Raw genomic sequence first — 27,117 nt, 5'->3', positions numbered from 1 at the left:
TCTGACCTACAACAGGCAGCAGTGCAACCAGATGGACCGGTACGCTCCAGTACACTGTTATTTTACTGAGGGTCTTTTGATCAATAAACTGTAAGCAAGATATTTGATTAATAATATATTAACATATCTGTGTGAATGCAATGTTACTTTGACCAAAAGTCTATCCAAAGATTGCAAATCTACATTCTGTAATCCTAAATCTTATGGTATTTGGATCAGAATGATCCTATTTGAAAATTATTTGAAAACCAGGACAAAATTTACTAGATCAGTTTTATCTAAAATAGCAAAAAAATGGTTTGCACAATCTGGATAAGTCTTATCTAGATTAAAAGTTTTGAAATTCTGGCCTCAGAGAGCCCAAGCAGACATCAGGGTTAACCAGTGTGTCTTTGTTGGCTTACAAGCCTGCTTAATTTCAAAGCAGTGGCACTTTCAAGCTCTATTGAGTGTGTGCAATGCTGTATTTTAAATCAGTGCATCCACTGAATGTGAAGCTTGAGATTGTAGGTCTTTATTTCCTCAAAGAGGTGAGTGCACCCCATTTTAACAAGAGAACCCCAAAGGATGTTGTGCACATGCGCGTTGAGCAGTGTACCGGAGCGCCAGAGAGGTAGGGAAGGGAGTCCTAATGGCGGAGACTGTACGGTCGCCTTTTGACTACCGGGAACCACCGACCCTCGACAGCGACGGGGATGGGAGCAAACCGCCGCCGCCGCGGGGGTGAGTGAGCACGGCGAGGCTCCGGCGTGTCGTCGTTTTCACCGGGGATTTATTTTATCACACGAGAGCAAAATGCACCCGAGGAGCGTGCACGTTAGTTTTAGTTAACGTTAGGAGCCTTTATTGGCGTGCATGATTTTCAGCGTTATATTGCAGAAAACGGAGCAGAGGAAGTGGTTTTTGTCTGTGTTTTGTTTGCAGCTGCCGCGTCCTGTGAGGCTGCGCCTTCCCCCGTCAGCCTCGGCTCGCGTTTAATCGCCAGACGTTTATTTTTTTAATGTTTTGACGGGACACAAGTCTGAACGTTAGCCGCTGGGAGCTAACAGGCTAGCCGTGGTTTAGCATTAATGTTAGCATGCACCCAGCAGGAATCATCAGCTATGTATCTAACGCAGCTGGCCAGTCAAATCTGATCTCCTGTCGATAATCCCCGTCACGCCAGATTTTTAGGCAGCACATTATAGTCAACACACCACCTTTGCTGCTATTATCTCACTCTTGTTAACACTGTCTGACTGCTCAGCTGCTGCAGATCATGACTCGTGGCTTGTTTGGCTTTTGAGTAAACAAAGTTGCTGACCAGGAGCAATATGCATCCGAAAACAGTTGACTGTCACCAGCCCTCATTGAATTAGAGACGCTTTGTTGTTGTTAATCTCTCCTCTGTAAATGCATTTATAACGCAGAGTCTGACGTGATTAGAAAAAGGGGTGGAGCTATAAGCAATATTTGGATTAAAAATCGTAACCGAGATAGATGAAATCACTACTTCTACACAAGCTGCCTGCTTACAGTTGATCTGTGTTTGTCTATCATGGTCCTTGATCACACCTGGATTGCCAGGTACCCTTCCTGCAAGGTGTCTAAACTATAAAATTTATCTTGTACAAAAATATATTCCTAAAATATATTAAGTATTAGTGATCATTGTGGTGACAACAAAGTATTAGTGATCGACTGACACAGGTTTTTCAGTGGTCAGTGCCAACATTCAGAGAGCAGGGTGGTTGAAATATAATTCTGATATTTAGGGCTGCGCAGTTAATCGCAGTATGTATTGTCAGGTGCAATACCCAAATTGCAGAACCAGAACCAAATCACATTTTTTTGAAAAAGGAAAAATATATGAGAAATACTGTATAGACAGTTTTTCTTTTTTTTTGCCCCCTCTCTCTCACTTTTTTCCTCATTGTTTTTGTCATTTTAAGTTCAACCTAAAGTTTCCTTATTGAACAAATAGCTTTGCCAGACAAAACAGCAGCAATTGTGGCAAAGATACTGCCATTTCTACACTACAGATTATTGATTAATATAGCTTTAATTTCTTAAATTATTGCTTAACATCCCTAGTTAAATTAGGGGGCAATCGTGGCTTATAAATAATGTCAATATTTTTAGGTTATGCCACAATATATACTGTATGTATCAATATACACTTTTTCTCTAAAATAACAAACTGTATATTCTAAAATAGTGCAAACATATGATGATCTTATAGAATATGATGCATTGCTGAAAATTAAACTACTCAACAGCAATGTGGACTACATATTTTTGACCAAATACCTCAATATTGTGACAATACTGTATGAATGACTATTGGTTCTATCACAAAATATTATATTAATATTATAGTATTACTGGACTTTTTTTTACCACCTTCACCTTTTACCAGGGCATGCATCATTTCACAGCAGCCACACTGACAGGGCTGCCTGCAGATGTGTCTGCAGTCATTGTTCAGCCGCCTCGTGAGCACAGGCATCGATCGATGCTGATTAGCTCAAAATGGCCTAATCAATCAACCGATTGATCAGCCTGCTATTTAAAATGCATTTAAATAGGCTGGAATGAACTGACACCTGTGTGATGTCTCACTTAAAAAATGTATCTAATTACCAAATAATTTGCTGTTTCCAGTTTTCAAATATGAAACATTTCAGCTGTTCTGTTTTATATCATTGTGAGAGGCTTACGTTTGGGTTCTGGGCTGTTGATTGGACAATACATGAACATTTGGAAATGTCTCCTTTGGCTGTTGGAAACTGTGTTGGGTATTTTTTTTTACACAATTATCTGACTTTTTATTTAAGTCTAGGTAAAAGAACTACAGTGATATGAAGACTTTTGTCAATAGACCCAAGAATATTGTCCAATAAAATTCAGTAGTTTCATTTCATCTCATAAAATGCAAACCACCATGAGAGCACAGCACAAATATGCCTTGGGTCACAAATAACTTGTCATGTCATGTCATAATGGGGAGTGTTACGATTGACATGCAAAAAGTTTTTTTTAAGTCTATTAATTCTATTACCTGTGTGCCTTGTTAAATAAAGTGGTTCCTGGTATTTATTAAAAAAAATGGGTCTTTGAATTATTATAAGTATTGAATTTTAAGTATCTGACTGAAATGAAAGATTTTATCCAGAAAAGACTTTTCACCTATATCAGCCCAGCCCTAATTTTAAGGCTAAGGCTAAATGATGAAACGATTAATCATAACATTAATCAACAGGTTGATCAGTAATGACTTTAATTAGTGTTCAAAATTAAAAGCTAAAATGTAGTTGATGAATGTTCTTTTCTTTGTCCTTTATATATTTTTAGGGACCGTTTTCCTTCTGCTACACTCTCTATACCCTAATCAGCATTATATGTAGGTTGTGTGTAAATACAGATCCAAGTGTCCTTGTTTTGATCGCTTGTCATCAAATCAAAGACATGTCTTTCTTAAGTGGAAGAATGACAATTAAACTGCCGTCACCGCCGCTAGTTAAGAAGTTCAAAGCCTTATTGTTGTGGATGAGTCACTTAACTAAAAGAAATCTTATGTGAAGTACATGTATCACATGTTCTGCTCATTTTAGCTGCCCTCCATTGATGTATTTACAGGAGCGGCGTCTTGAGCGCTGCTTTGTCGTAATGTATCATTATGCTAAATGGAGCCCTGGGTTTGTTTTTACAGCCGTGTGTGTGGGAGAAAAAGGAAGGGGACACCTGTGAAGGTGTGTGACCGAGCGTATGTAACAGAAGATGAGGAGGAGGAGAGCATGTCAGAACACAGCTACAGCCCTGGTATATATAGAAACGCACACACACACATTTTGACACCTGCTGTTTGTGTTTTTATCCACTGAGGTGCTTATGATAAACAAGCATCCCATTTTGTAATTAGCAGTGTATTCTAGTAAGAAGAGCCACCTGCCATCTTTCAAACATACGGCCAGTGGTTAAGATGTGCTAGATTTAAACAGTTGACTCTGTCCCAGGTGATAGCCAGTATCCGGAGGGTGCAGAAGACCGCCTCCCTCCACCTGGCAGTCCCTACTACCTGCCTGATCCCACTCAGCTCTGGTAAGATAGACCCTCACCATGGTAACCATGCTCAGATGCTGTGTTTAGGTCGGGGGTCCGAATCGCTGATGTCACTTTATGTTTTGCAGCGTGCCAGAGTTGGGGGAGGAGGGAGCGAGTGGCGTTCGGGGACCCGTGCTCTTCCATCCGCCGCCCAACTGCCGAATTCGAGAAGTCCACTGTGGGACTCAGGTCCGGCTGGTTGTCATAGCAATCCGAGACATCGCCAAAGGGGAGGAGATCACAGTAGACTACAGCCTGACGGACTGGGGCGAGAACGCAATGGTGAGCAAAGTTGATGGTCACTTGAATAAAGTGGACAAGGAACACTTTAAGGATAATCCTGGTAACATGGATAACATGTTCCTTCATAATCATGAATTTGGGCTGGTAGTTTTACTTATTTTCCTTTTTAATTAATGATTTTTAAAAAATTTTATAAATTAGATAAGAAAAAAGAAAACGGGTAGAATGAAAAACAAAAAAGAATAGAGTGCAGGGGCACACAGTTTGAATAATCATGATAGATCATGTCAGATGGCCTTTATTTTTCAAAGTAAATCATAGGAAGGTAGCGTCACCTTCCACTTTAATGTTGGCAGTCCATTTCTCACATTTTTTGAAGAAGGTTGCTTCTCTAGATAGAACATGTCAAAGATTTCTTTGATGTCCATCCACTGCTTGAGGCTTGAACTCTCAGGTTTGAACCATTTCCTTGTCATTTCATTTCTAGTAGAAATAAGCAGCATTTTACAGGACACCAGTTTTATTTAATATCACCACCTCAGTTCCTACAGCAGCATACAAGATCTTAACAACATTTGGGATTTCATATCCCAAAATCTGTCTCAGAGCTGAGCATATTTTTCCCCCAAATATTTGAATTTTTGTCCAGAAGTTGTGGGAGTGATTGCGTCCATGTGCTCGTACTGTCTCCAGTTCTGCTGTTGTGACTGGGAATGTTTACTTTTAATGTTGGGTGTAATGAAGGAATGGATCGAGTATTTCCAGCCAAATTCTGAACACTTCTCTAAGCTTGTGGATGAGTGCTGCATTGAACGCCAGTCCTCCTGTAATATTTCTGTTCTAGTTCTACTTCCATTTTTTTTTTTTTTTTTTCAGTTGTATACAACATGTACACATTATGTTCAAGTATTAATATATAAATTTAGAGAAAAAAGTTAATATAAATAGAATAATGTACATTGACAATAACAGAAAAATTAAAATCACCTCTTCAACTTTAATGTGATAAGAATGTAGATTCTGAGCTATCCTGGTTTTAACTTGAAATCTGTCTAACCAGGAGGAAGAGGCCGGTCCCCACCCACTGTCGCTGTCCGTGTCTGACTACCTTACCCCGTCTTGGTCATTGTCACCCTCATCCTCCCCGCTCACCCACTCTGAGCCCAGTGACTCAGACCGCGAGGAGGACGAGGAGGAGGAAGACGACGACGATGACGACGACGATGAAGAAGAGGAAATTGAGGAGATAAGGGGTCGAATGCTCCGCCGCCGTAAGAAACGCAAGCTGCCCACGGTGGTCAACTCGAAGAAGAAGAGCGCGCCCACCTCCTCTAGAGGACCGGGGCGTCCTTGCTCATCCTTTTCCCGCCCGGCGCCTGTCGCACCCCCTGCCAGGTCCCAGTCCCAGTCCCCAGTCAGCGCCCTGGCTCCGCCGACCACCAACATCAACAACAACATCAACATAAACATCGGCAGCTCCAGCGGCACCACAGTGAGCCGGCGGCAGCACTGCCCGTACTGCGGTCGCCACTATCGTTCTCTGGCACGCCACCTGGAGAAGCACCACGCCAACCAGCCAGAGGTTAGAACAGCCATGGAGCTTGCACACCTGCACACGCACAACTCTTCAAATGGCAGTGCCGCACACCCTCACCCGTCATCGTCCTCCGCGCCTGCTCCTCACACTCATTCCTTCGCTGTCCCTCAGCCCTCTGCCTCCAACCCTGCTCCGCCCTCCCTCTTTTCCAGGGAGAGAGAATCACCGGCCACACGCTCAAGCACAGGCGGCGTTTCCTTCTCCCTCTCGCTTTCCCCACCTTCTTCGACTCAACCCGCAGCTGCCAAGAAGGGGCCTAGCTTACCACTGCCCGCCACAAAACGCCCCACACCCCAGATGGTGTCACGAGTAACGAGTCCATCGCCGCCACCTCCGCCGTCTACGCCTAGAAGGGGTCGAAGGATGAAGAAAGAAAAGCATGAAGAGCCGCCAAAAGTGGAGGTGGAGAGCTCGAGAAGTCAGGAGGAGCTGGTTCCACCTCCGACTCCAGAACCAGATGTAGATCCAGATGAAGATCTGGAGCTGAGCGGAGAAGGAGAAGAAGATGCACCAGAGGAGAAGAACGGAGAGATTGTAAGGTGCGGTTGGATTATTGTCTTTTTCTTTACTCTGTTGTCTCCAAAACACTTTTTATTTAAGTCTTATTATAATTTAGATATTTTTTGGTAACTTTTTGGATGGTGCTTTGTGATTTCAACCAGTGTTAGTTTAAGTTTAGTTTGTTAGTTTAAGTCTTCAAGTCTTTAATGAAAATTGCAGTTAGTGAAAGTCACATTTTAGTCTTTTGTTTTGTTTTAGTCAAGATTTACTCAGTGGTATGTTGTCCTTATTTTATTGTATTTATTTTTTAAATATTTTCTTTGGCTTTTTATGCCTGTAATCGATAGTACAGCTGAAGATATGATAGGAAATTGGGGGAATGACACAAAGCAAAGGGCCGCAGGTGGGATTCAAACCCACAGCCACTGCAGAGGACTCACAGCCTCTGTACATGGAGCTACCCAGGCGCCCCCTCCGACTTAATTTCAGCCAGTGCTTCAGTTACAATTTTCCTAGTCAGTTTTATGACAGTGTAATGGGTTTTTCTCAAGGATAATTCTCCTAGCAGTAAAAATTCCAAGCATACCTTGAACTACGTGTTTAATCACCTAGGCTGAGAATGTGTTACTGACACACTCTTTCATATCACTTAAAACTGAATGCATAAGTCATTATTGATGCATCATTATTGATTATTAAACACTGATCATGTCAATGACCTGACAAAAGAGAATTTTTTATATATTACTGAGGTCTTATGCTAAATTTGGTATCATGTTTTTACTCAGTAGAACTCAGTTTTTCTCACTTTTAATAAATCAGCAGTAAAAATCTGCAAACTACATCATTAAGGCATTGTGTTTATTCACTTTACATACTTTAATTCCAAATTATGTTGGATGTTTGCCGACTCATAAAAGAAAGAAATCATAAATGATCTTTTAGAGGGAGTAGATGTTTTCCAATGAGCTTTGCTCCATTAAATTTAACAATGTGTTACTGGAACATGGCAATGCGCACTGAATCCACACAGAACTTCGAGCTACACTAACATTAAATTTAGTCCTAAAAGGGAATTAGTGTACATGTCATTGAATCAGTCAACTTACAAAAATGATATTTAGCTTGACAGACACTACAGGATGCTGTGTTTTCAGGTCTCACATCGGTTGCTTTTTATACCCTACCTCTTAAATCCACAAAGCAGTCTGTTCTCTTCAGGAATGATAGACTCCAGTCTTTAGTTTCGGTTTAAATACAAGAGAAAAGTTTGAACAGGTTATCAAAATTTAGTCATGAAATAAAAGAACTTCAGCAAATGCTTTTTGTTAATTTTTGTTGACAAAATTAACACTGTTTTCAAATGCTATTTTAAAGACATTTTTCATCTGTTCTCTCTGTTTTGTTTCCAACACACACAGACATCATATGTCTCCGCTGCTCTCCTCCCTCTCCTGTTTGGTCCTCTACCTCCGCCGCCAGCAGCACTCCTCTTTCCTGTCTCTGACCCGCTCTCCTCACTCCGCCGAAGCCTGGCGCCTGCTCTGCCACTCCAGTCTCTCCCTGCTCATCCTCTACAACCGCCACCGGGAATGTGAGGTGGCCAAGCTCACAATCCAGGACTACCGCAGCCGTGTCACCCCCCAGGCCGGTTCCGGCAACAGCTCCCCCTCTGGCATGGAAGCCCTCTTGTCCCCATTTGAGCGCCAGGTCCTCTGTCACCTCCCTCGGGCTGGCGTTCTGGGCAAGCGTGGTCGTGTCCAGCCACTTATTTTCCCACCACACTGTGAGTCCTGCCTGGACCTACTCCTTCAGACCAGCCCCAATGTCGGAGTGGACCCAGAGAGCCCATATGTCTTCTCCCGGCCCTACCACTCCCCTGCCACCCCGCTGCGGGGCACGGACCTTCTCAGAAACCTGGCACGAGCCAGTGGGGCCAAGAACCCTGGAGCAATCACAGCGACACGTGTGCGGCGGCAGGTAGCGATACTTACTCAACTGCTACTATTGGAGGAGGGTGAGGGCCAGGGGGGAGCTACCAAACGGCTGGAGGACTTCCTGGAACGAGAGTATCACGTGACCCAGAACTGCTCCACAATCCTCCGGGATCCAGGGCTGATGGGTCGTGTGGGTCGTGTCGTTCTTTACGGAGAGAGGGAGGGTGTGCTTTTCCGAGGTATGAGTCTGCAGCACATCTGCCTCGAGTTGGATGGTAAGGAGTTACATAATATATTTTTCTGTCTTCAGTAGAAAATGCTGAAGCCACTTGGGCTCAGCAGCAGGTATTTCAGGCATGCAGCGTTCAATTCGGTGCAGGTTCCACTGCTAACAAGCTTTTCAAGGTTGAACTCCCAGCATCTGTTTTGAATCTCTGTTGTGGGCGTTCTCTCAAATGCCCAAAGACAGATTTCTCCTAAGAGAGACAATAAAGGATAATCTAATCTATAAATATAAAATGCCAAAACATTCTTGTTTTCATTTTAATGGAAAACCAATTATTTTTGAAGTAGGACTACTATTATATATTGGACTGTGAGAGGAATGTCAGCCTTGTAAATTACTTTAAAGGGGTCAAAGAAATACACAAAAGCATTGAATTGAAAACAGCCTTACTTAAGATACAAAACAGGAAAATGTTCATAGCAAGGTTGTTCTGGAAAGAGACATGATCATTGAGTTTTTCTGTCAAATCTAAGTAGTGTTTATCTCACAACCTGCTTAAAGCTTTATATGTAATTGCATTAAAATGTTTAAAAATGCTAAACATATGTTAGATATTTTGTTTAGTTGTGTACTTGCATTATCCCAAATGTTTCCAACGATGTTCAAATGCAGAGAAATATGTAATTTATTCAAAGTAACATTCAGACTACCAGCTGCTGCTAGTTGGATATGTTGGATACACCAGAGAATGAAGAAGGTAGTCAGTGCATGTAACTTATCGTGAACAAAACTTTAATATTACCTCATCCATTAACATGATTTCTATGCTGTGGTGTTGGTTTACCTATAAAGAAAACTGTTCCTAGGATTCAGTGCCACTTCACATCATCACACTATGTCTTTAATTATTATTTTAATGTGAGAGACCCCTAGCAGCAGAATATAAATATTGTGCATTTAAAATGAATCAGAATAATTTGCATTGCTGGATACCATGATAGTATTTAGGTAGATGACTGTCTTATGTGCGTGATTTTCTTGAATTGATCCTTTATGTACTTTATTTGGGGTCATGCTGAATCATTTCTTGGCCCCGAGCAGTGATTTCCTGGAGTCTGATTGTCATCATGAGGTTGCCAGGTAACCAGAGAGGACTCGAGGAAATCACTGTGCCCAGCCAAGAAATAGTCTGTGTAATCATATTTTCTTAGCCTGAGATCAGACTGAATTGTCAGTTGAGTGGGCGGATTCTAAGGTCTGGGCCCAGGCTAATATATATTGTATCCTGCACCTCATTTCAGATACAATACACGTGTGGCCGGGATATTACAACTCAGAACAGGATTTAAAGGCTCGATCATTTTTGAGTTTCAGAAACTTAATCTACGTGAGTTTGTTACAGTGAATCTGCCGGAGCGTCTCTTCATTTACACTGTGTCTGCATGTGCGCGTCGGACTTTTGCCTCACATGCTTAATATCGGAGGCTCTGTCCATACTGAATCCGTTAAATATGTACTTCTGTCAAGTAATCAAACCACCTCTCATCCGAGTGCTCGAGATCAGGCTGGAGATGTAACCACTGAAGTGAAAGGTGGGCGAGTACTTATTATTTTCTTGTGTTTGTACTTTTTAAAAAGAAAACACATTTTATGTTGTGATCTGTAGATGTTTCTTCGCTCTAAATGAAATGCAGTATAGCCAGCAGCAAGTAGGCTGTTATTAGCGATGGTCAGTTATCTTGATAAGCCAGCTCCCTGCCAATCTCCCTTCAGCCAGTTTCCATCTTATTTAGGTTTTTGTTGTCAAATGAGGAGCAGTCATATAGATAGCTCCTCATTTTAACTTCATTAATCAGTGGTTTTGACAGTAATAAATAGAAATAGGGTATCTGATAAAAGCTGAGCTCAGAACAGTGTGTCATACAGCGCTGCGACTTTCCCATATAAAACAATACACTCACTTGTATCACATTCAGTTATGACATGATGTCCGGAGGTTAAAGCACTGCATTTTACTAGTATGCACTTATTTATTAAGAAACCTTTTAGTAAGTAACAGAACTGTAGTTGATCCCTTTTTCTTAAAAAAGCCATATGTTCATCTTTGTTTTTGATTAACTGCCCTCTGTCTTTTTCTTTGTCCCGCAGTCATGTCCGGCAACTCAGCAGACTCCTTTTCAGAAGATTCAGAGCCAGAAGAAGAAAAGGAGGAAGTTAAGGAGAAAGCTGAGGTGATGGTGAAGAAGAAAGGACCAGGGCGACCACCTCGGAAGAAGAGAGCACCCGTTCCTTCTCCAGTCACCCCAACAATAGCCAACGTTCATAAGAGGAGATGTATTCCACCTAAATCAGGTAACAATCTGTCAGTTGTCCTTATAAATGTCATCCTATACGTTCTGTTTCCATTCATTTGCACTTTCTTTAACGCCTCCCGCTCTATCTCACAGGAAAGCGTGGTGTGCTAAAGCGTCCCTGGTCAGAGGCGGAGCGCGTAGCAGTGGAGACTCACCTAAAGAGAAACCTCATGGAGCTGCGAGTCCCTGCGAAGGCGGACTGTGAGCGCTGCCTTGAACTCTGCCCCCTGCTGGTGAGCAACCAGCGAGACTGGAGGGCCATCAAGTTTTACGTCCACAACCGCATCCAGCTGCTGAAGAAGCAGGGGAGGAGGGAAAACGCTGCCTCCGTCTGCTAGGGCAAAACACGGATGCGGCAGAGGACACATACCATAATGTATAAACCACCAGCAATCATAGTAAAGAGGAAAAAAAAAGTCTTGGGTCATCATGGTGGAGTGCAGCTTCTCTTTTTCTTTTCTTTCGTGGGTGTGTTACCTGATGATAGGTGCATGCCCAGCCTCATCACCCTGGTCATAAACGAGTAGTGTAATAAAACTGACTAAGCTAAGAAAAAAGATCAGTTGCTCCAGTTAAGGAGTATTCATACTCAGTGTTCGGGATGCCCAGTGTCTGTTTTCCAGGTGTATTTTTAAAAAGTTGGACAAGATGTTCTCAAAAATGTGAATATAAGTTCAGACACAGTGAATGCTTTTTTTTTTTCCTTCTTCTTCTTCTTGGGAGATTATTTTTCATGTCGTCTTTTTTTTTTTTTTTTACTAGGTAGTTGACAGTGGAGAGCGGTAACAGATACAGGAGAGATACAACGGTCACACTTTATTTTACAATACATTAATAAGACTTAACAAGCTGTATTTTGTATCAAATTACACCAAAATTAGAAATATATTCTTTATTGGACAGTAGTTAATCCCTATATACCATACACACTAAATTCATTTACCATTTTTAGTTTAGTGTGAAGTACAAGCTGTATTTTGCATCAAATCACAAAATCTAGAAATAATATGTTCTTTATTAAAAAGTAGACTGATATTAGACATTCTGTGAGGCTAACTGGGAACACATTACCACAGAACTGTAGTGTTAACTAAAGTAAACTTGCAAAATTAAAGATGCAGTGACCACACAGACTTTTTTTTAACATTGTAGGCAGATAATGTGGTTTGATCAAAGAAGTAGGCATCAGTCTTGACTACTCTGACAGTTGTTTAGGACCAGCCAAAGGAGGTGCGTCTGAAGTAGCAGTTTCACTCCAGTTTAGAGTACAGTTCTGTTGCAGTGTGTCGCGAATCACCTTCTAAGAAAGTCTCTAAGGGTCTATAAAGAACATATTTCTAGTTTTTCTCCAATATGATACAATGCACAGCTTGTTACGTCTTATTAGTATACTGTAAAATAAAGTGTGACCGATGCAGCAGAAGTTCCTGGAGTGATACCGGTTCACAGAGTTGCAGTATGCGCTGTAGACCATCAGGGGGCGCTACAGCAAATGTTCCTTGGAATAGTGTCCACTGAAGGCTGATGACCAAACATGAATGTGTAAAGCTTTGGAGGGAAAAAACACAACGGTTGTGATCTTTAAAAATCCCCAGATAGACAATGTGTCTTCAGGACTGAGATATGTATGGACTTGTATAGTTTGTGTTTGATATTGACTGACATTGTATTCCCCAACCCATGGCCCCCAACTGACGAGTGTATTAAAAAGTATTCTTCGAACTGTTGGACCATGATGCACCTGTGAAGTGGTTCTTACATACCCCGTTATACCATGATCATAGTCTGACTATTATGTATCAAGGCACGCCTACTTGAATTTATTGCGTATCAGAATTTTTAAAAAAATTATTACATATGGTCTTATTCACAATGTAAATATTTCCTTATCTATGAAAAGTATACAGTAGTGATGACAAAGTTAGTATTGTGTTATACTGTGTGTATATACTGTAAATACTACCTGTACTTATTAAAGTGTATGACATTTTGCTGTGTTTTCTTAAACTGGATTGTAAAGTGAATTTTACATTGTGGACGCAGAGTGACACAAAGAAAATAGAAAATAACAAATAAATACAGGATCCCATATTGGTCTAGTTTATTCACAAAGTTGAATTTTATTTATTTTACATTTTAACATAAAAAATCATCGGAGAGACATTTACAAACAAGATGAAGACTTAAGAATGCCCTTATGTGAACTGAAACTCAAATTAGCTACCTCAATCCAGACGTCAAGAACACATGCATTTGGCACAAAATGCATTTTCCTTAACTGACTGAACACACTAACAATCAATAATCGAACCATTAATGAGATACACAGGGTGTCCACAAAGTCTCTTTACAATTTAAAAAATGTATTACAAAAGCAATTGATGAGATATGTTAATCAGATTTGTTCTATGTACTCGGTGGTTATCAAAGTTTTTAATCACATTCACGCTTCACACATGAAGCAAAAGATCACTGATGCCATTTCCACCGTTGATGAGGCTGTGCTACAGCCAACATGGAAAGAAATCAAGTACCGTCTTGATGTGCTTTGTACAACTAATGGTGTCCATATAGAGGTGCATTAAATGAGGCAAAACAAAAAACTTCAATATCTACTTTTCATTTTGTAATAATTTCCACAGATTTGTCTATTCATTTGTTTTTGTAATAAATTTGTCAACTTGTAAAGAGACTTTATGGACACCCTGTAAAACACATTCAGTTTAAGTAATAATTTAAACACTTATTGCAGCAAGTCATGAAGCACAACCAATTTAAACAAACAGAATAATAAAACAATAAGAACCTCACTCTAAATGGCTCCACAAACCAAATGATGTCAAATGCAGTGCAGTTACTGTCATATCTATACCTTTGTAATATTTAACAACATGGTTAAAGAGATTAGATAAAATTAGCTGTCAATCATCTAAATAACTAAATATGATGAATCTTTATTTACCACTGAGCAGTATAAATTGAAGTGTTCCAAAAAAATTAATTAAATTCCAAAAAGATACACAATATTAGCTATTTCAACTAAGCACAAGCAGTGCTTGTAAAGTAAATGGGTAAACATGATATATTTACTCCTAGCATTTAAATGTCAGTTTGCATAAAAACATAAAATGGTTCCACATATAAAACAATATCAATAAACCTTAAAGAATGTCAGAAATACTATAGCATACCATAGGAAAAGGAAATGCTTGTCAGTCAGTTGCAAACTACATCTGTATTCATGTGACAAAATTATAAGTGAAAAAATTTACTGACATGTAGTTTGACAGGACCAGCGGTCATGTAGAGAAGCACACAGGAAATTCAACACAGGACAACACAACACTCAACCTAAACTTAAAGCCTATATGGCCACATCGCACCAAAATTCAGGCCACCATGCATGGGCCATAACTAGTCTATTACGAGGCCAAATGTGGCAGTTCTCTCCCGAAATCGACTAAAGTTCACACAGCTAAAACTTAGCTAAATCTGATAACGATGACTGGCTTGACTGGTGAGCCACTGCCAGAGGACATCTGCACTACGACCACAATCATACCGAGACATTAAAATCACAGTATATGACACGTGTCTTAACCACGAGGGTATCAGGAACCTTAACTAACCTAAAGCAATAGCTTTGTGAAATACACTTGTTTCTTTTGCAGAGGTAATGAGAAGATTGTTGCTACTCTCATGTCAGTATGGTAAATATGAACCCAGAGGGCAGTTAGCTCAGCATCATTGTAGCTGATGAAATCCACAGTCGTCAGCTTAGAAATAAGAAGCTGCTTTTGGTAACTTCTCTGCAGAATCGAAGACTCTGCACTACACCACATTGTGAATGTGCTGTTTTGTAGTGTTGTCTTAATGTGTAGTGGGAATCATCATACCACATATAGTGCACTAAAATTATTGAGAATTTCAATGGAAACTGCCACGATTGTCACTCTAAACTAGCAGCAGTAACAAAGGGTCAGTTGTTTTGGAGTTTGAGCTAGTATGACCATCAAAATGTCAGCTTTAACGTGACGTATTTAGTATTTCAGTTATTAAAAAAATTTCCTCAATTCAATAAAACTTTAGAATAAGAACACTTTAAACATGGTTCACTGAATATGTATCCTGCTCTCCTTCTCTTCAATACAGGATATGTGTACAGTGTGAAAAATTTTAAAAAGATCTCAAGTGTTTTCATCTTGATATCTTACAGCAGTTGATACTGATGATATTAATATTCAGTCTCTTGTGCTGTTGAATCTACAGAGTTGCTCACATTACTAGACTGAACCTGTAATATCTCCATGGGTGCTTTGTCACCTTTACCAGGGTTGAAAAATGGAAAAACTTCACCTTTGAACTTAGCTGAGAAACTGCCAATGAGACTTTTAGCTTCCACGTTGTAAAAGGAAAGCTCTCCACTGTCGTAATTCAAATACACACCAACGGTCTCTGGTCTGGAACAGAAAGAGAGAAAAACTTTTGGTTCTGTGCTGAACTGAAAGTGATCTCTGTCAGGAGAAGAGGAGAGGAACCAGTAACCGTTAGATGCAGTTGGATTAACATCTAGTGCTGCAGGACCATGAGGGATGTCAGGTACACTTGTAACTCCAATCCACCAGGATTTTTTGAAGCCTGTTGTTTGATTTCCCAGAGAAACCTCCCAGTAGTGCCGTCCAGAGGAGAAGCCAGGTGTTCCTTTGATAGCTGTGAGACAGGTGACCCTTTCTTCATCAGGAAAATTCTTATCAAGGGTGTCTCTCAGTTTACAATTCTTCACTATGAGATAATCATTTTTCATCTCATGAAGGGTAACATTTACTGTTGAAAATTGAAAACAGCATTAGGATGAAACCAAAAACCCAGATAAGACAAATACTGAAGTAAATAATTGTTATTTACAGTAAATTCTTAAGTGATTACCGTAATGGTTTTTAGCTGTTGATAGCTCTGTAGGCTGGGTCATTTCTGTAGAAAATAAGAAAAAAAGGATTATATACCAAAAGAATGACAACTTTTACTTGATGAACAGTAACAGAGTGACTTCTTACCTTCTGGTAGAAGTTTTTGATTCTCTGGGGGGAAAAAAACAGAAAAAGTTAACCTGTGGGTTCTATTATTTTATGGAGACGTTCCACTGATTTCACACTTCTCATGAGATGTTCTACTCAGCCTGTGAAAACAGGTCTGTAATGTTTTCTGTGGATGTCAAGGGAACATGTCAAAGATTGAAAAAATAATCTAGCTGATTGTTTTTGGAGTTTGAAGAAGGTACTTTTTAAAATTTGAGAATCTGTGGTTGTTCTTACCCTCGGCGTGGCCACTCTCTGGTTTGGCTTCCTTCACTGAAACATAAACATTTTCAGCATTTCAAGATTTGATTTCAATCAGACACTCAAGTAAAACACATCATTATATCATTGTATGCCATCTAATAAAGCTGAATATCTAAACTATTTATTGGAATTATTTGAAGTTTAGAATATAATGACATCATCTGTCAGCACTTTAATTCAATTATTCATCCATTTTTTTGTATTTATGTAAATCTTTTTCTTTTCTTTCTTTTTTAAATATATAATAAACGTATTTAAACTCAAACACTTACCTTTCTTTTTGAAGTACAGAAATCCAAGTACAGCTGACACTAACGTGGCTACGAGGAGTAGACCGAAGGCCACCCATCCAGCCGATGAGGATCCAGACTCTAAACAAAAGAGATTTAGTATTATTGTTGTTCTAAAGCAAGAAAAAGAATACAGAAAATGCAGCTGTTGCACACATGCCAATTATTTTCTTTACCCTGTTTATCAGTTTGAGGATTTTCCAGACGCACTCTCGCCTCCTTTACTTCTCCACCAGAGAGGCCGACTGAGCAGGAGATCTCGGATGAACCGGAGACAAGAAGCCAGCTGTGAACTGACCGAAGACCGGCGGAGTCTTTACTGGTCTTCTGACTTTTCGGGGTCAGGGCCTGCTTGCGATCCGACCAGCGCAGACTGGGCTCTGGATACCAGCCTTCAGACTCACAGCTCACATTCACCGTGTTATCGTCTTTCCACGTGGCTGTCAGAAGAGGGGGCGTTCCCGTTTCTAGGAAGAAGGTGAAAAACATTTGATGTAAAAGTGACGAGGTAAGTTTTTTGGTTTTGTGCTTTTTCCACGCTTTCATGCTACTCACCTGTAACAGTGAGATGGACCATGCCATTGTCATAACCCTGATCACTGCTCACGTAACACGTGTAATCTCCTACATCCTCGAGTGTGGCATTTACCAGCTGCAGGCTCACATCTCCTGCTGTCAGCCCACCAGACGATGCGTCCTTTAACCCAAACGAGACTCGGCCCGCATATGAAGCTTCCTGGGATGCGTGGTCAAACTTTCTTTCCCGGTAAAGCATGACAGGGGAATCAAAGTGTTGGCCGCGGTACCAACGTACCTCCAGACCCTCTGCACTCTGTGCTGGGCTGAGCCAACATGGTAATGTGGTTGTGTCGCCGTGCTGCACTGACACGGGAGACCTGACTGAAACCGCAAGGTTGTCTGGAACTGTGGAACAAGCAAGATCAATGTTGTTACTTCTGTTTGTTATTTTTTTACTGATTTTTGCTAATTAACATAAGTGCCATTTAGCAAAGATGCACTGATCCCCCTTTTTTCCTGTTCTGATCTAATTCTGGTCCCTGAATTGGATATCTGCTGATAACTGATATAACACTGTCCACCCCTCAGACTCACATTGCAAGTTGCTGTCTTGCTTACTGTATTTTTTGGGCTGCTGCTGATATTAGGAATTTAAAAAAGTTCAGATAGCAATATATCAGCTGTCAGATATGTAATGGAGGTGGGATGTTTTACAGTTTAACAATTAAATAAAAAGTAAAAATAAAACAAGTAAATAAAATCAACTATACAAACTTATATCAGGGCACTGAAACAGTATTTTTTTCACCAGTATTTCAAATAATTATAAATAACTCTAAATAAAAAACAAAACACACAAATAGAGCAAAATATGTATATATTAAACCTGAAAAAAGAAATGGATCAGGTATACATAGAATGCTGCCTATTATATTTTTATTAACTAAAAAAAAAATCATACAGTATTAGTAGACATATATTTCATATCAGACAACATACATACTGACTCTGATATAGACCGATATAGTTCTGATAGGCCAATATCGGTCCAATAATTTTATACAGCCCCACACTATGGAAACTACTGGATCTGTCAGCATTACTGTTTGATTACTTAAGTATTAATTAATATGTGCAACAACATTTTTAGCCAGTTACGTTCATATTGGCACCCATACGCCATACTAATATTGGATCAGATCAGTCCAAAAAAAAAAAAAAAGGAAGGAAAAAGTTTATAGGTTTGGCACAAAAACTAACAATAAACAGTAAACTGAACAGTGATTATATACATGTAAGTATGGACAGTAAAACCTAAGAAAATACCAGCCTAAGTAAAAAATCACACTAATAATATAAAATTGTGGACTTAAAGAAATCAGGGACTTACCAGGAGCAGCACCACACAGCAATCCTACAATCGCACACACGAGGTAGGCATGAATCAAGACTGAACCTGCAAAATGGGAGGTACGAATACAAATGTTTGCTGAAGGCTATTTGCTGTACACCAATCATAACAAAACACACAGACTTAGTACCCCCACCTCAGTTAAACACAGCTCCAATAAAAACAACAGAAAATAGCGGGAAGGAGTGAGAGTTTGCGATTGATAAATGGTGCAAAAAAATCCAAGGCCTACCCATGGCGTTATGACTCCAGATCGAAATATCCTTCATGTAACTTGAGGCAAAACTACAGTCCTTAAAGGCAGAGTACAGGGCGTAATTCACATTTATATAAATATATATGTGCAGATTTTAAGTCAGCTTCGTTTTTTCCAGAGTAATTTCCTCATGTGCGTCGAATAAAGAAAAGACTCGCGTTTACACCTAACGTCGTCGTGAGAAAAAGATTACTTTCACTTTCAGTTTTGAGGGCGCAGTTTCAACATGTGGACAGTCGGGGGAGTGAATGAGAAACTCACGCTCTGTTAGAGTCTAAACAGGCTGCTTTAACTGACGGTAAATGCTCATATGTAGAATAAAAGAAAGTTTTCAGAGACTTAACATGCATGTGCACTCTTCATTTATTTATCTTTATTAAAGAAAATTTCATTTCAAAATGTTTTATTTGGTTTGTGCACATAAAGGAGGAATAAACACAGGTCTTATAGTATAAATAGTAACCGCAGATTCTTAATTTTAAAGCACTGTGACCTTACGTGATAAGGATGAAAAGTCTTTTAATAAGCCACAAAATAGAAATGAGTGAGGTGTCTAATGCACCTCTCTGGTCCTTCTTACCCTCAGCTTAGTGACCTCCCGATTTGGTTGTCTTAACTGAAGCATCAAAGAAAGTCTTCAGTATATAAACAATACCATAGTATAAAATGCATTTTTATCTATCTATCTATCTATCTATCTATCTATCTATCTATCTATCTATCTATCTATCTATCTATCTCTGTGTGTCTATTTATTTATCTATTTGTTTGTTTGTTTGTTTGTTTTTTGTTAAAATGATGGATGAACGATGATGAAAGATGTTCCAGATGTGTCGATAAGGGACGGGACGGGAGTGTTTATATGGTTTGTGAATTCTCACGTGAGAGCGCTGTGTCAAGGGTACCGGCAAACACCAAAAGATAACCGGATGTAATGAGATATTAGCTTCAAAATAAATGTATGCCATCAGTCACGGTTGAAAAGAGTAACGAGTAGGTCTTTAGGCTGTTTAGTACTCATATTAACACATTTATTTGACTGGGTTGGTTAGAATATGAGCAAGTCACTGTGTTATTAAGCAAAATAATCCGTATAAATTAGTTCTGATTCACTTTATTTTGAAAAGTGTACCGGAAGTATTTATTTTCGCTCTATGTGATTGACAGTAGTGAACTATGACGAGTGTGTCTAGAAGGGAACCCCAGATGTATGGGAAATCTCGCGAGAGTGGTGTATTTACCTAAACAATAATGTTTTTCTCATCCTAACCTCATCCTTTCCTAATCTTTTTTTGTCCTTAACCTATAGAGATTTTAAGCACACCACTGTTACATTATAAACATAATTAGTTTACAAGAGAGTGCGCAATGAATAACCAACGCTTACGATTCTCGCGAGAGTTTCCCGAATCTGGGTTCCCGTGTAGACAGAACCGAGTGTAGCTGCCTCTGGTGTCATAGTCCAGTTTTGCGAGCTTTTGAGTGGCGTACTTGTGTTATTTTACTTCGCCGTCGGGTGTAAAGTGCTCCAGCTAACATGACGTGCGGTAGTAAATAGAATAATGAGTTGCTAACGTTAGCCGATACTATAGCTAGCCTTCCAGAGCTTCTCGGAAGAGTTGTAGTTAGCATTAGCAGTGAAGTTCACGGACCCTCGGCTACATGGCGACTTAACAACACTGCTTTCGTCTCCAGGGTCCGTGACAGCGTCTTAATTTTGCGAGATTGCTTTTTTTTTTTTTTTTTTTTTTTTTTTTTTAGCAAAAATGTCTCAAATTGACGAGCCTGACGATACCACTCCATTGCTGGGTGATGATGCAAGCAGGTGAGTGAGTGCAGAGTTCAATGCCCACTGACTTGACAAATGAATCACTGGGGTTAACATAAGGGAGATTTACGAGTGCATTGTTTACCTAACAGGAGGCACTAGTATTGCTAACCCCTGTACTGTTTGTGATCCACGCATTATGTGTAAACCATCTTGGTGAAATTGGTTTGCTTTCCTTTGCGTCTGTCATGTTTACAAGCCTTCATCAATAACCAAGTCACCTGCACTGTCTTGTTATCTTGCCTGTGTACAGTGATGACTCTCAGGATGAAGATTACAAGAGTCGGTGGAGGTCCATCCGAGTCATGTACTTCACCATGTTTCTCAGCAGCGTGGGTGAGGATGATTTTGTCCCTTGTGTAATGTCAAAAACCCATTGCAGAGACAATAAATTACACAAGGGTTCAACAGGTCGTGTTTGTGTGGAAAATAGGTCTCTTCAATGCTAAGGTGGAGAATAATGATGAAGGATACTGTGTTGTAGCTCTGTATCTTGATGGAAAAGGACCCCAGGATAGAAAATATATTGGGGATCCTCTCATGTCTGTCCCTTGAAATAATTTGACAGCCTATTTTTATTACACATGTAATTTGTTATGTGAAGGAACAGCACAAGAGAAATGTATTAGAAAGATATTAGACGTGTATTTAAATGTTTGCACCGTGTCACAATATAACACAGCATACCCTCAACATACACACACATATCAAGAGAAACTGTGTTACACTTAGTGCATATGTGAAGTGAAATGTGTTGTCAGTTCATGCATCTATGTGATCTCGTTTCTAAATGACAACAATTCACTTGCTCCCATAGAACAAACAAACCATATTGCAAGACTTGAGGCCTTTTTTTTGTTGTTAAAATTTACTTTTAAGTTGGATATATGTTATGTTGTCTGTTTAAAACCCTATCTAAATAACAGGCATCTCAGACACGTCTTTACTTGAGTGTCTAAGAGTGTAGTAAATGTTTTTGTCGGAAAAAATAAATAAATAAAAGAATCGTGATCTCGGTTCTCAGCAAGAATCTTGCAGCCCTGCTGATAGATACCAGTTACATTCTAGACCAGTCCTTTTAACAATGACATTTAACCAGTCAGAGATGCATTTCATTTTCATCTTACCTAGCCAAAGAAAAAAACATACAACAGATATATCTGCACCCTGAGAGAGTAGTTGCTTTTAGGATTTTTTTGCAGTAAGTACTGTGACTGTATATGATGCATGGCTTGTGTTTAGTATGATATGAATCATAACACAAAGGTTAGGAATCTTGACAACATGTGAAGTATTTGTGTTTTGTGTGCCCTTTCAGGTTTCACTATTGTCATCACATCACTGTGGCCCTATTTGCAAAGGGTATGTATGACTTACCATTCTCTTAGTAAAATATTGTTGGCTGATTGTCAGTTATACAAATTAAAGGGACTTTATGTTTGCTGTTCAAAGGCAGATTTAGCAGGTTAAATGAGAAGTGAAACAAGCTACAAAGGAAGTTTGGGGAACCTGTGAAGTAGTCAAACTGACAAATTAAGCACTTCTAAGAACCAGGGAATATTCTGGTCATATATCAAATGTCACTGCATGCATCAATAATGTGATGCAAAAGTTGTTTAGCCGTCTCATATTTTTCCATTGTAGCAGTGTCATTTAAGTTAACTGTAGGGACATCAGTAGAACACGTTCATGCTTTTACATGTATATTTTTTTTCCGATGAATCATACAGATTGATGAAAGCGCCGATGCCACCTTTCTGGGATGGGTGGTGGCAGCCTACAGTCTCGGTCAAATGGTGGCCTCACCCATTTTTGGTCTTTGGTCCAACTACCGGCCACGCATGGAGCCACTGGTGTGCTCCATCTTCATCAACCTGTCAGCCAATATCTACTATGCATACGCATACCTACCCAGAACCAGCAACAAGTTCCACATGCTCATGGCCAGAGCCTTTGTGGGCTTTGGAGCAGGTGATTTGTGAGGGCCTGAATATTGAATATCAGCTTATAAATTGTACATATAGCTCTGCTCTACCATGTATTATGTTTGGTCTCTTCATTGGCAGGTAATGTTGCTGTGGTGAGGTCATATGTTGCTGGAGCGACATCACTGAAGGAGAGGACCAGTGCCATGGCTAACATGAGTGCCTGTCAGGCCCTGGGTTTTATCCTAGGACCAGGTAAAGCTGGCAATATTTTGTTCATATTATGCAAAACAGGTCAGTACAGAAAGCAGTGATGAGAATGTAGTGTGTGATGAGGAAGAAACAACATGGAAAAAGTTGTGGGTTTGTCTTATTTTAATATTTGCATGTCTTTGTACATGTTAGCTCTGCAGGCGTGCCTTTCGTTCATTGGTGAGAAAGGTGTCTCGATCGAGGCCCTGGACCTTCAGTTCAACATGTACACTGCTCCCGCTTTCCTGGCTGCAGCTTTTGGCATCATCAACATCCTGCTGGTTGTTTTGGTGCTGAGGTGAGACTTTTCCCCTACATCTGTATACAATTCACCTCTCAAAAGTTTTTCTCTAGATTTTAGAATTTGGACACATCAAATTAAGATCCCCTCACTGTTTCCTCCAAAACCAATCATTAGCTATGCTTCTGTCAGTTTATGTACAGTATTAGAATATAGTAAGTTTCTAATTGGCTAAGATGTCTGTTGTATTTTTTGTCAACAGAGAACACCGTGTTGATGATGATGGAAGACACATTCCAGCCATCAACTACACATCAGAAGGTATTAACTTTCCTACACCTTTTTTTTTTTATTAAGGTTGTTAGAACAGGTAGTGATATAGTGAAAAAAAAACAAAGTAGTTGGCTGCAGAGGCCCAGTTTGGATTGTGAACCACTAATAAATCAATATTAGTTTAAGTGCGCGCTATGTTTAGAATATTTTCAACACTTAACCTTGCCATCAGAGAGCCTTATGGATTTTGCAAAACAAGTCTGGTTGGTTTGTAGACAGTGGTATTTGGGTTACGTAATGGCAGTTCCCTGTGACAAAGGGCTGTCTGACAGCAAAATTAAGTGGGGAAAATACTCTAAATATCAAGTACACTTAAACTGATACAGATTGACCTTGTCCACAGCAGTACATTGCTTAGTTTCCCACATCTGGACTCTTGCTGCTTCCCCAAACTGGAAGTGTGTCGACAGCCATCTACTGTAGTTAATACACTGATTATCAAGAAGTTCTTCATGCAACTCAACTTCAAATAATCCAAACTGCCCCTTTAAGTAACCTGCAGAAGTATTGTGGACACTGTGACATTACCAGGAAAGAGATCATGACATGGTCCAAGCTTTTGTTACCAGTAACTCTGAGAGGGGTCCAGCACTTTATTATGTTCTTCCCTGTCCTATAGACAGAGTTGACATTAGTGAAGACACTGAAGAGTCCATTGATCAGGTGGCGGTTGTGACTTCTAACGTCCTCTTCTTCGTCGTCATGTTCATCTTTGCTGTCTTTGAGACGTATGTATTTCATTACAGATTACTGATGATGCCATGTTAGAATATAACCACTTTTTGATACACCACCATCTCTTTATACTCGGCTGATTGTATATTTTCATCACTTTTCAGAATTGCCACCCCTTTGTCCATGGACATGTTTGCTTGGACAAGAAAAGAAGCTGTGTTATACAATGGCATCATCATCTGTTGCATTGGATTTGAGTCCATACTGGTGTTTATAGTTGTAAAAATAGCTTCTAAAAGGTACCTTCTGTCATATATGTATGCATTAAATTTAAAAAATTCAGCTTCAGTGAATTTGGTTAATTAAAAAGAATGTTAATTTCCTTCCAGGGTCGGGGATCGTCCTGTGTTGCTAGTAGGCTTGGCCATTATATTCTGTGGCTTCTTTATTCTGCTTCCATGGGGAAATCATTACCCTAAAGTCCAATGGGCAGGTATGTGCTGTTTTAAGTGTGCAGGCTGTGGCTTTGATCATTTGAGATTTCTAACAATTTTTAACATCCTAGTGCTGAGATTTTACAAAACCCAGAAAGTTCTGAAAATGTTGGTATGCAGAGTGTGTCTTGGACACTGGATGGCAGCATATGTTGCACCAAAATCTGTGTGTATCTTTCAGCATTGATGGTGCCTTCACAGATGTGCAGGTTACCCATGATGCCATGGACACTAACACCCCCATGGCATCACAGATGCTGGCTTTTGAACTTTGCACTTGTAACAATCTGATTTGTCCTCTTTAGCCTGGAGGGCACAAAGTCAATGATTCCCAAAAACAATCTGAAATGTGGACTCGACAGGCCGCAGCACACTTTTTCACTTCGACCTGTTTGCCCACGCAGTATTTCACAAAGTGGTGAACCTCACCTCAGCCTTGCTCGTGAACGACTGAGCCTTTCAAGGATCCCACTTTCATACCCGATTATGATTCTGTCACCTGTTAACATTTGACCCATTTACCTGTTTTGAGCTTTCCACAATGTTCCCAGTCTTTTGTTGCCCCTGTCCCAACTTTTTGGAACATGTTGCACGCATCAAATTCAGAATAAAGAACAATAAAGTCAGTGATTGATGACAGATTTCAGTCATCAGTTTGGACATTAAATATCTTGTTTTTGTGCTGTAGTAGATTGAATACAAGTCGAAAGGATTTGCAAATCATTGCATTATTGTTTCATTTACATTTTGGAAAATGTACCAACTTATTTAGAATTAGGATTTGTACATTATTCGTGTGCAATGGCAGCAATTCTTGGGGCTGCAAGAGCACAGCTGACAGTCACACTGGTTTAATTGTTGAAAATGAGCAGTCTGTCTGAGAATTCAAGTGTTCATGTTCTGCTTTCCTTTTCAAAATACAGACCTCAAAAACAACTCTTTGGTCAGTCTGATGTCTAAAGCAACGACAGTCTCCAACAGCTCTCTGGAGCCAACAGGCTGCCCATACGAACAGACCTGGTGCCAGTATACTCCTGCCATCAGCCTGGCTCAGTACATCTCATCCGACATCCTCATCGGGGTGGGATACCCAGCCTGCAATGTGATGTCCTACACGCTGTATTCCAAAATCCTCGGACCCAAACCTCAGGTAAGATGATATACAAACGATTAAGGTTCTTCAAACCACTATTTCTCAAAATTCTGTTCATTTTTGTTGAGTCCAGAGTGTGAAATGCAGACCGTTGCTTTCTGCAGGGTGTGTACATGGGCTGGTTGACAGCTTCAGGGAGTGGGGCGAGGACACTGGGCCCAGTCTTTGTCTCCCAGGTCTATACCATCCTGGGGCCCCGCTGGGCCTTCAGCCTCATCTGTGGTATAGTGGCAGGCGCCATCATCCTCCTCAGCTCTCTTTACCACAGACTCATCGCCTTTTCTGTACGCCACGGAAGGATTGTAGAATAACTGGAGAGACTGACAACCATTTACTACTTCAATTCCCAAAGACTTTAAGCCACAATCCAGGCTATAATGACGGCTCTGTTGATATTACTTACTTCAAAATGTGGTAACTGACGAGCCTTTGAGAGTTTGTGACTCAGGGTTGACCTTTAAACTCTACGGCAAAGAGATAAGGCCAGGTTATTTCTCATGACTTGACCAAAATGGATGCATTGTGAGTTAAAAGGGAGTGAGCGCTGCAGCTGCACTTTCACTCACATGTTGTGAAAGAAGCCATGTGACGCCTTTTCATAATCTTGTTTGGTGTTACCTTGTATGAGGTCGGTCTATGATATTAAAGTTTTAAATCAAGTTACTAAATATTTGTTACTGAAAGCTCAAGTTTTGCGTAATTGCATAGTTGGTCTATGTGTTTCATTAAATTATAGCGTTAACTTGTGAAATCTACAGACACATGGACTATTCAAAAGCAACCATGGCTTGAAAATTTGATGAAATTGTTTGATATTTAGTTTTTACCAACATAAAATGTGCTGACTGCTGATTTATTCCTTGGATGCAACATTCCCTGTACTTTACTTACTGAATGAACATATTTGAAATTGTTATTTTAATTTTATTACTTTTTAAACAGAATATGAGAGACATGCACCTGTGTACTTGTGTGTGATTATCACTTAAGAGATGTGAGAGAGAAGCAAGCATTACATCTGAGATTTAGAATAATAATTTTGAGCAAAACATCTCCACATTCAGCCGTTTTCCTCTAAAGGAGGGTATGGATATTATATTTTTCCTATTTCTTTTAACGGTTCTACTTGTGGTTGTTTAAAACTGCAGGTTGTTGTCTACCTGAAATCATTCAGAAATTGTTGTGTGAATGTGTGGATGCTAATAACTCACTGAGATGCATTAAAGAATTAATGTGATCTTAAATTCTCACTGTCACGTTTTCATCCCATATGTGCTGGATGCAAAATGAGATGAGAGATGGCCAAAAAGGTACGAAAAACTCTAAAGAGCAATTTACAAGGGACGAATTTAAGGACCAGTGTCTAGGATTTAGTGCCATTAAGAGGTGAGTTTACAAACTGCAAACACCCCACCTTACCTTCCCCTTCCAAGCATGTAAGAGAACCTACAGTGAACTGG

The 27,117-nt window shown here is 40.0% G+C and overlaps 4 protein-coding genes across 4 annotated transcripts; 2 read left to right on the top strand and 2 right to left on the bottom strand.

Moving 5' to 3' along the window:
* The first annotated feature begins 598 nt into the window (after positions 1-598).
* Positions 599-12,050, top strand: LOC146305614 (uncharacterized). The gene is made up of 8 exons (XM_084712403.1): positions 599-723; positions 3,692-3,801; positions 3,996-4,080; positions 4,170-4,365; positions 5,387-6,462; positions 7,846-8,636; positions 10,736-10,939; positions 11,035-12,050. The coding sequence occupies exons 1-8, from the start codon at positions 632-634 to the stop codon at positions 11,277-11,279; spliced, it is 2,799 nt and encodes a 932-aa protein (XP_084568529.1). The 5' UTR covers positions 599-631; the 3' UTR covers positions 11,280-12,050.
* Positions 12,051-14,680: 2,630 nt separating this feature from the next.
* On the bottom strand, positions 14,681-16,048 carry LOC146305613 (E3 ubiquitin-protein ligase TRIM39-like). Its single transcript, XM_084712388.1, has 2 exons — positions 15,868-16,048; positions 14,681-15,765 (listed from the first exon to the last, which is right to left on the bottom strand). Exons 1-2 carry the CDS (start codon positions 15,908-15,910, stop codon positions 15,176-15,178), a joined length of 633 nt encoding a protein of 210 aa, XP_084568514.1. The 5' UTR covers positions 15,911-16,048; the 3' UTR covers positions 14,681-15,175.
* Positions 16,049-16,055: 7 nt separating this feature from the next.
* Positions 16,056-18,272, bottom strand: LOC146305612 (butyrophilin subfamily 2 member A1-like). Its single transcript, XM_084713117.1, has 5 exons — positions 18,248-18,272; positions 17,126-17,494; positions 16,747-17,037; positions 16,553-16,651; positions 16,056-16,289 (listed from the first exon to the last, which is right to left on the bottom strand). Exons 1-5 carry the CDS (start codon positions 18,270-18,272, stop codon positions 16,186-16,188), a joined length of 888 nt encoding a protein of 295 aa, XP_084569243.1. The 3' UTR covers positions 16,056-16,185.
* A 1,786-nt stretch (positions 18,273-20,058) lies between these two features.
* On the top strand, positions 20,059-26,901 carry mfsd8 (major facilitator superfamily domain containing 8). The gene is made up of 12 exons (XM_084712701.1): positions 20,059-20,581; positions 20,838-20,920; positions 21,903-21,946; positions 22,315-22,555; positions 22,651-22,764; positions 22,915-23,059; positions 23,265-23,323; positions 23,955-24,063; positions 24,175-24,309; positions 24,400-24,503; positions 25,428-25,654; positions 25,762-26,901. The coding sequence occupies exons 1-12, from the start codon at positions 20,523-20,525 to the stop codon at positions 25,966-25,968; spliced, it is 1,527 nt and encodes a 508-aa protein (XP_084568827.1). The 5' UTR covers positions 20,059-20,522; the 3' UTR covers positions 25,969-26,901.
* The last annotated feature ends 216 nt before the right edge of the window (positions 26,902-27,117 follow it).

The sequence above is a fragment of the Lutjanus erythropterus genome, chromosome 23 (genome assembly GCF_056507025.1).
Source record: "Lutjanus erythropterus isolate fLutEry1 chromosome 23, fLutEry1.hap2, whole genome shotgun sequence".
In the NCBI taxonomy this organism is placed as follows: domain Eukaryota; kingdom Metazoa; phylum Chordata; class Actinopteri; order Lutjaniformes; family Lutjanidae; genus Lutjanus; species Lutjanus erythropterus.
Note: the sequence above shows the minus strand (reverse complement) of the source record. Positions and strands in the feature narration are given on the sequence as shown.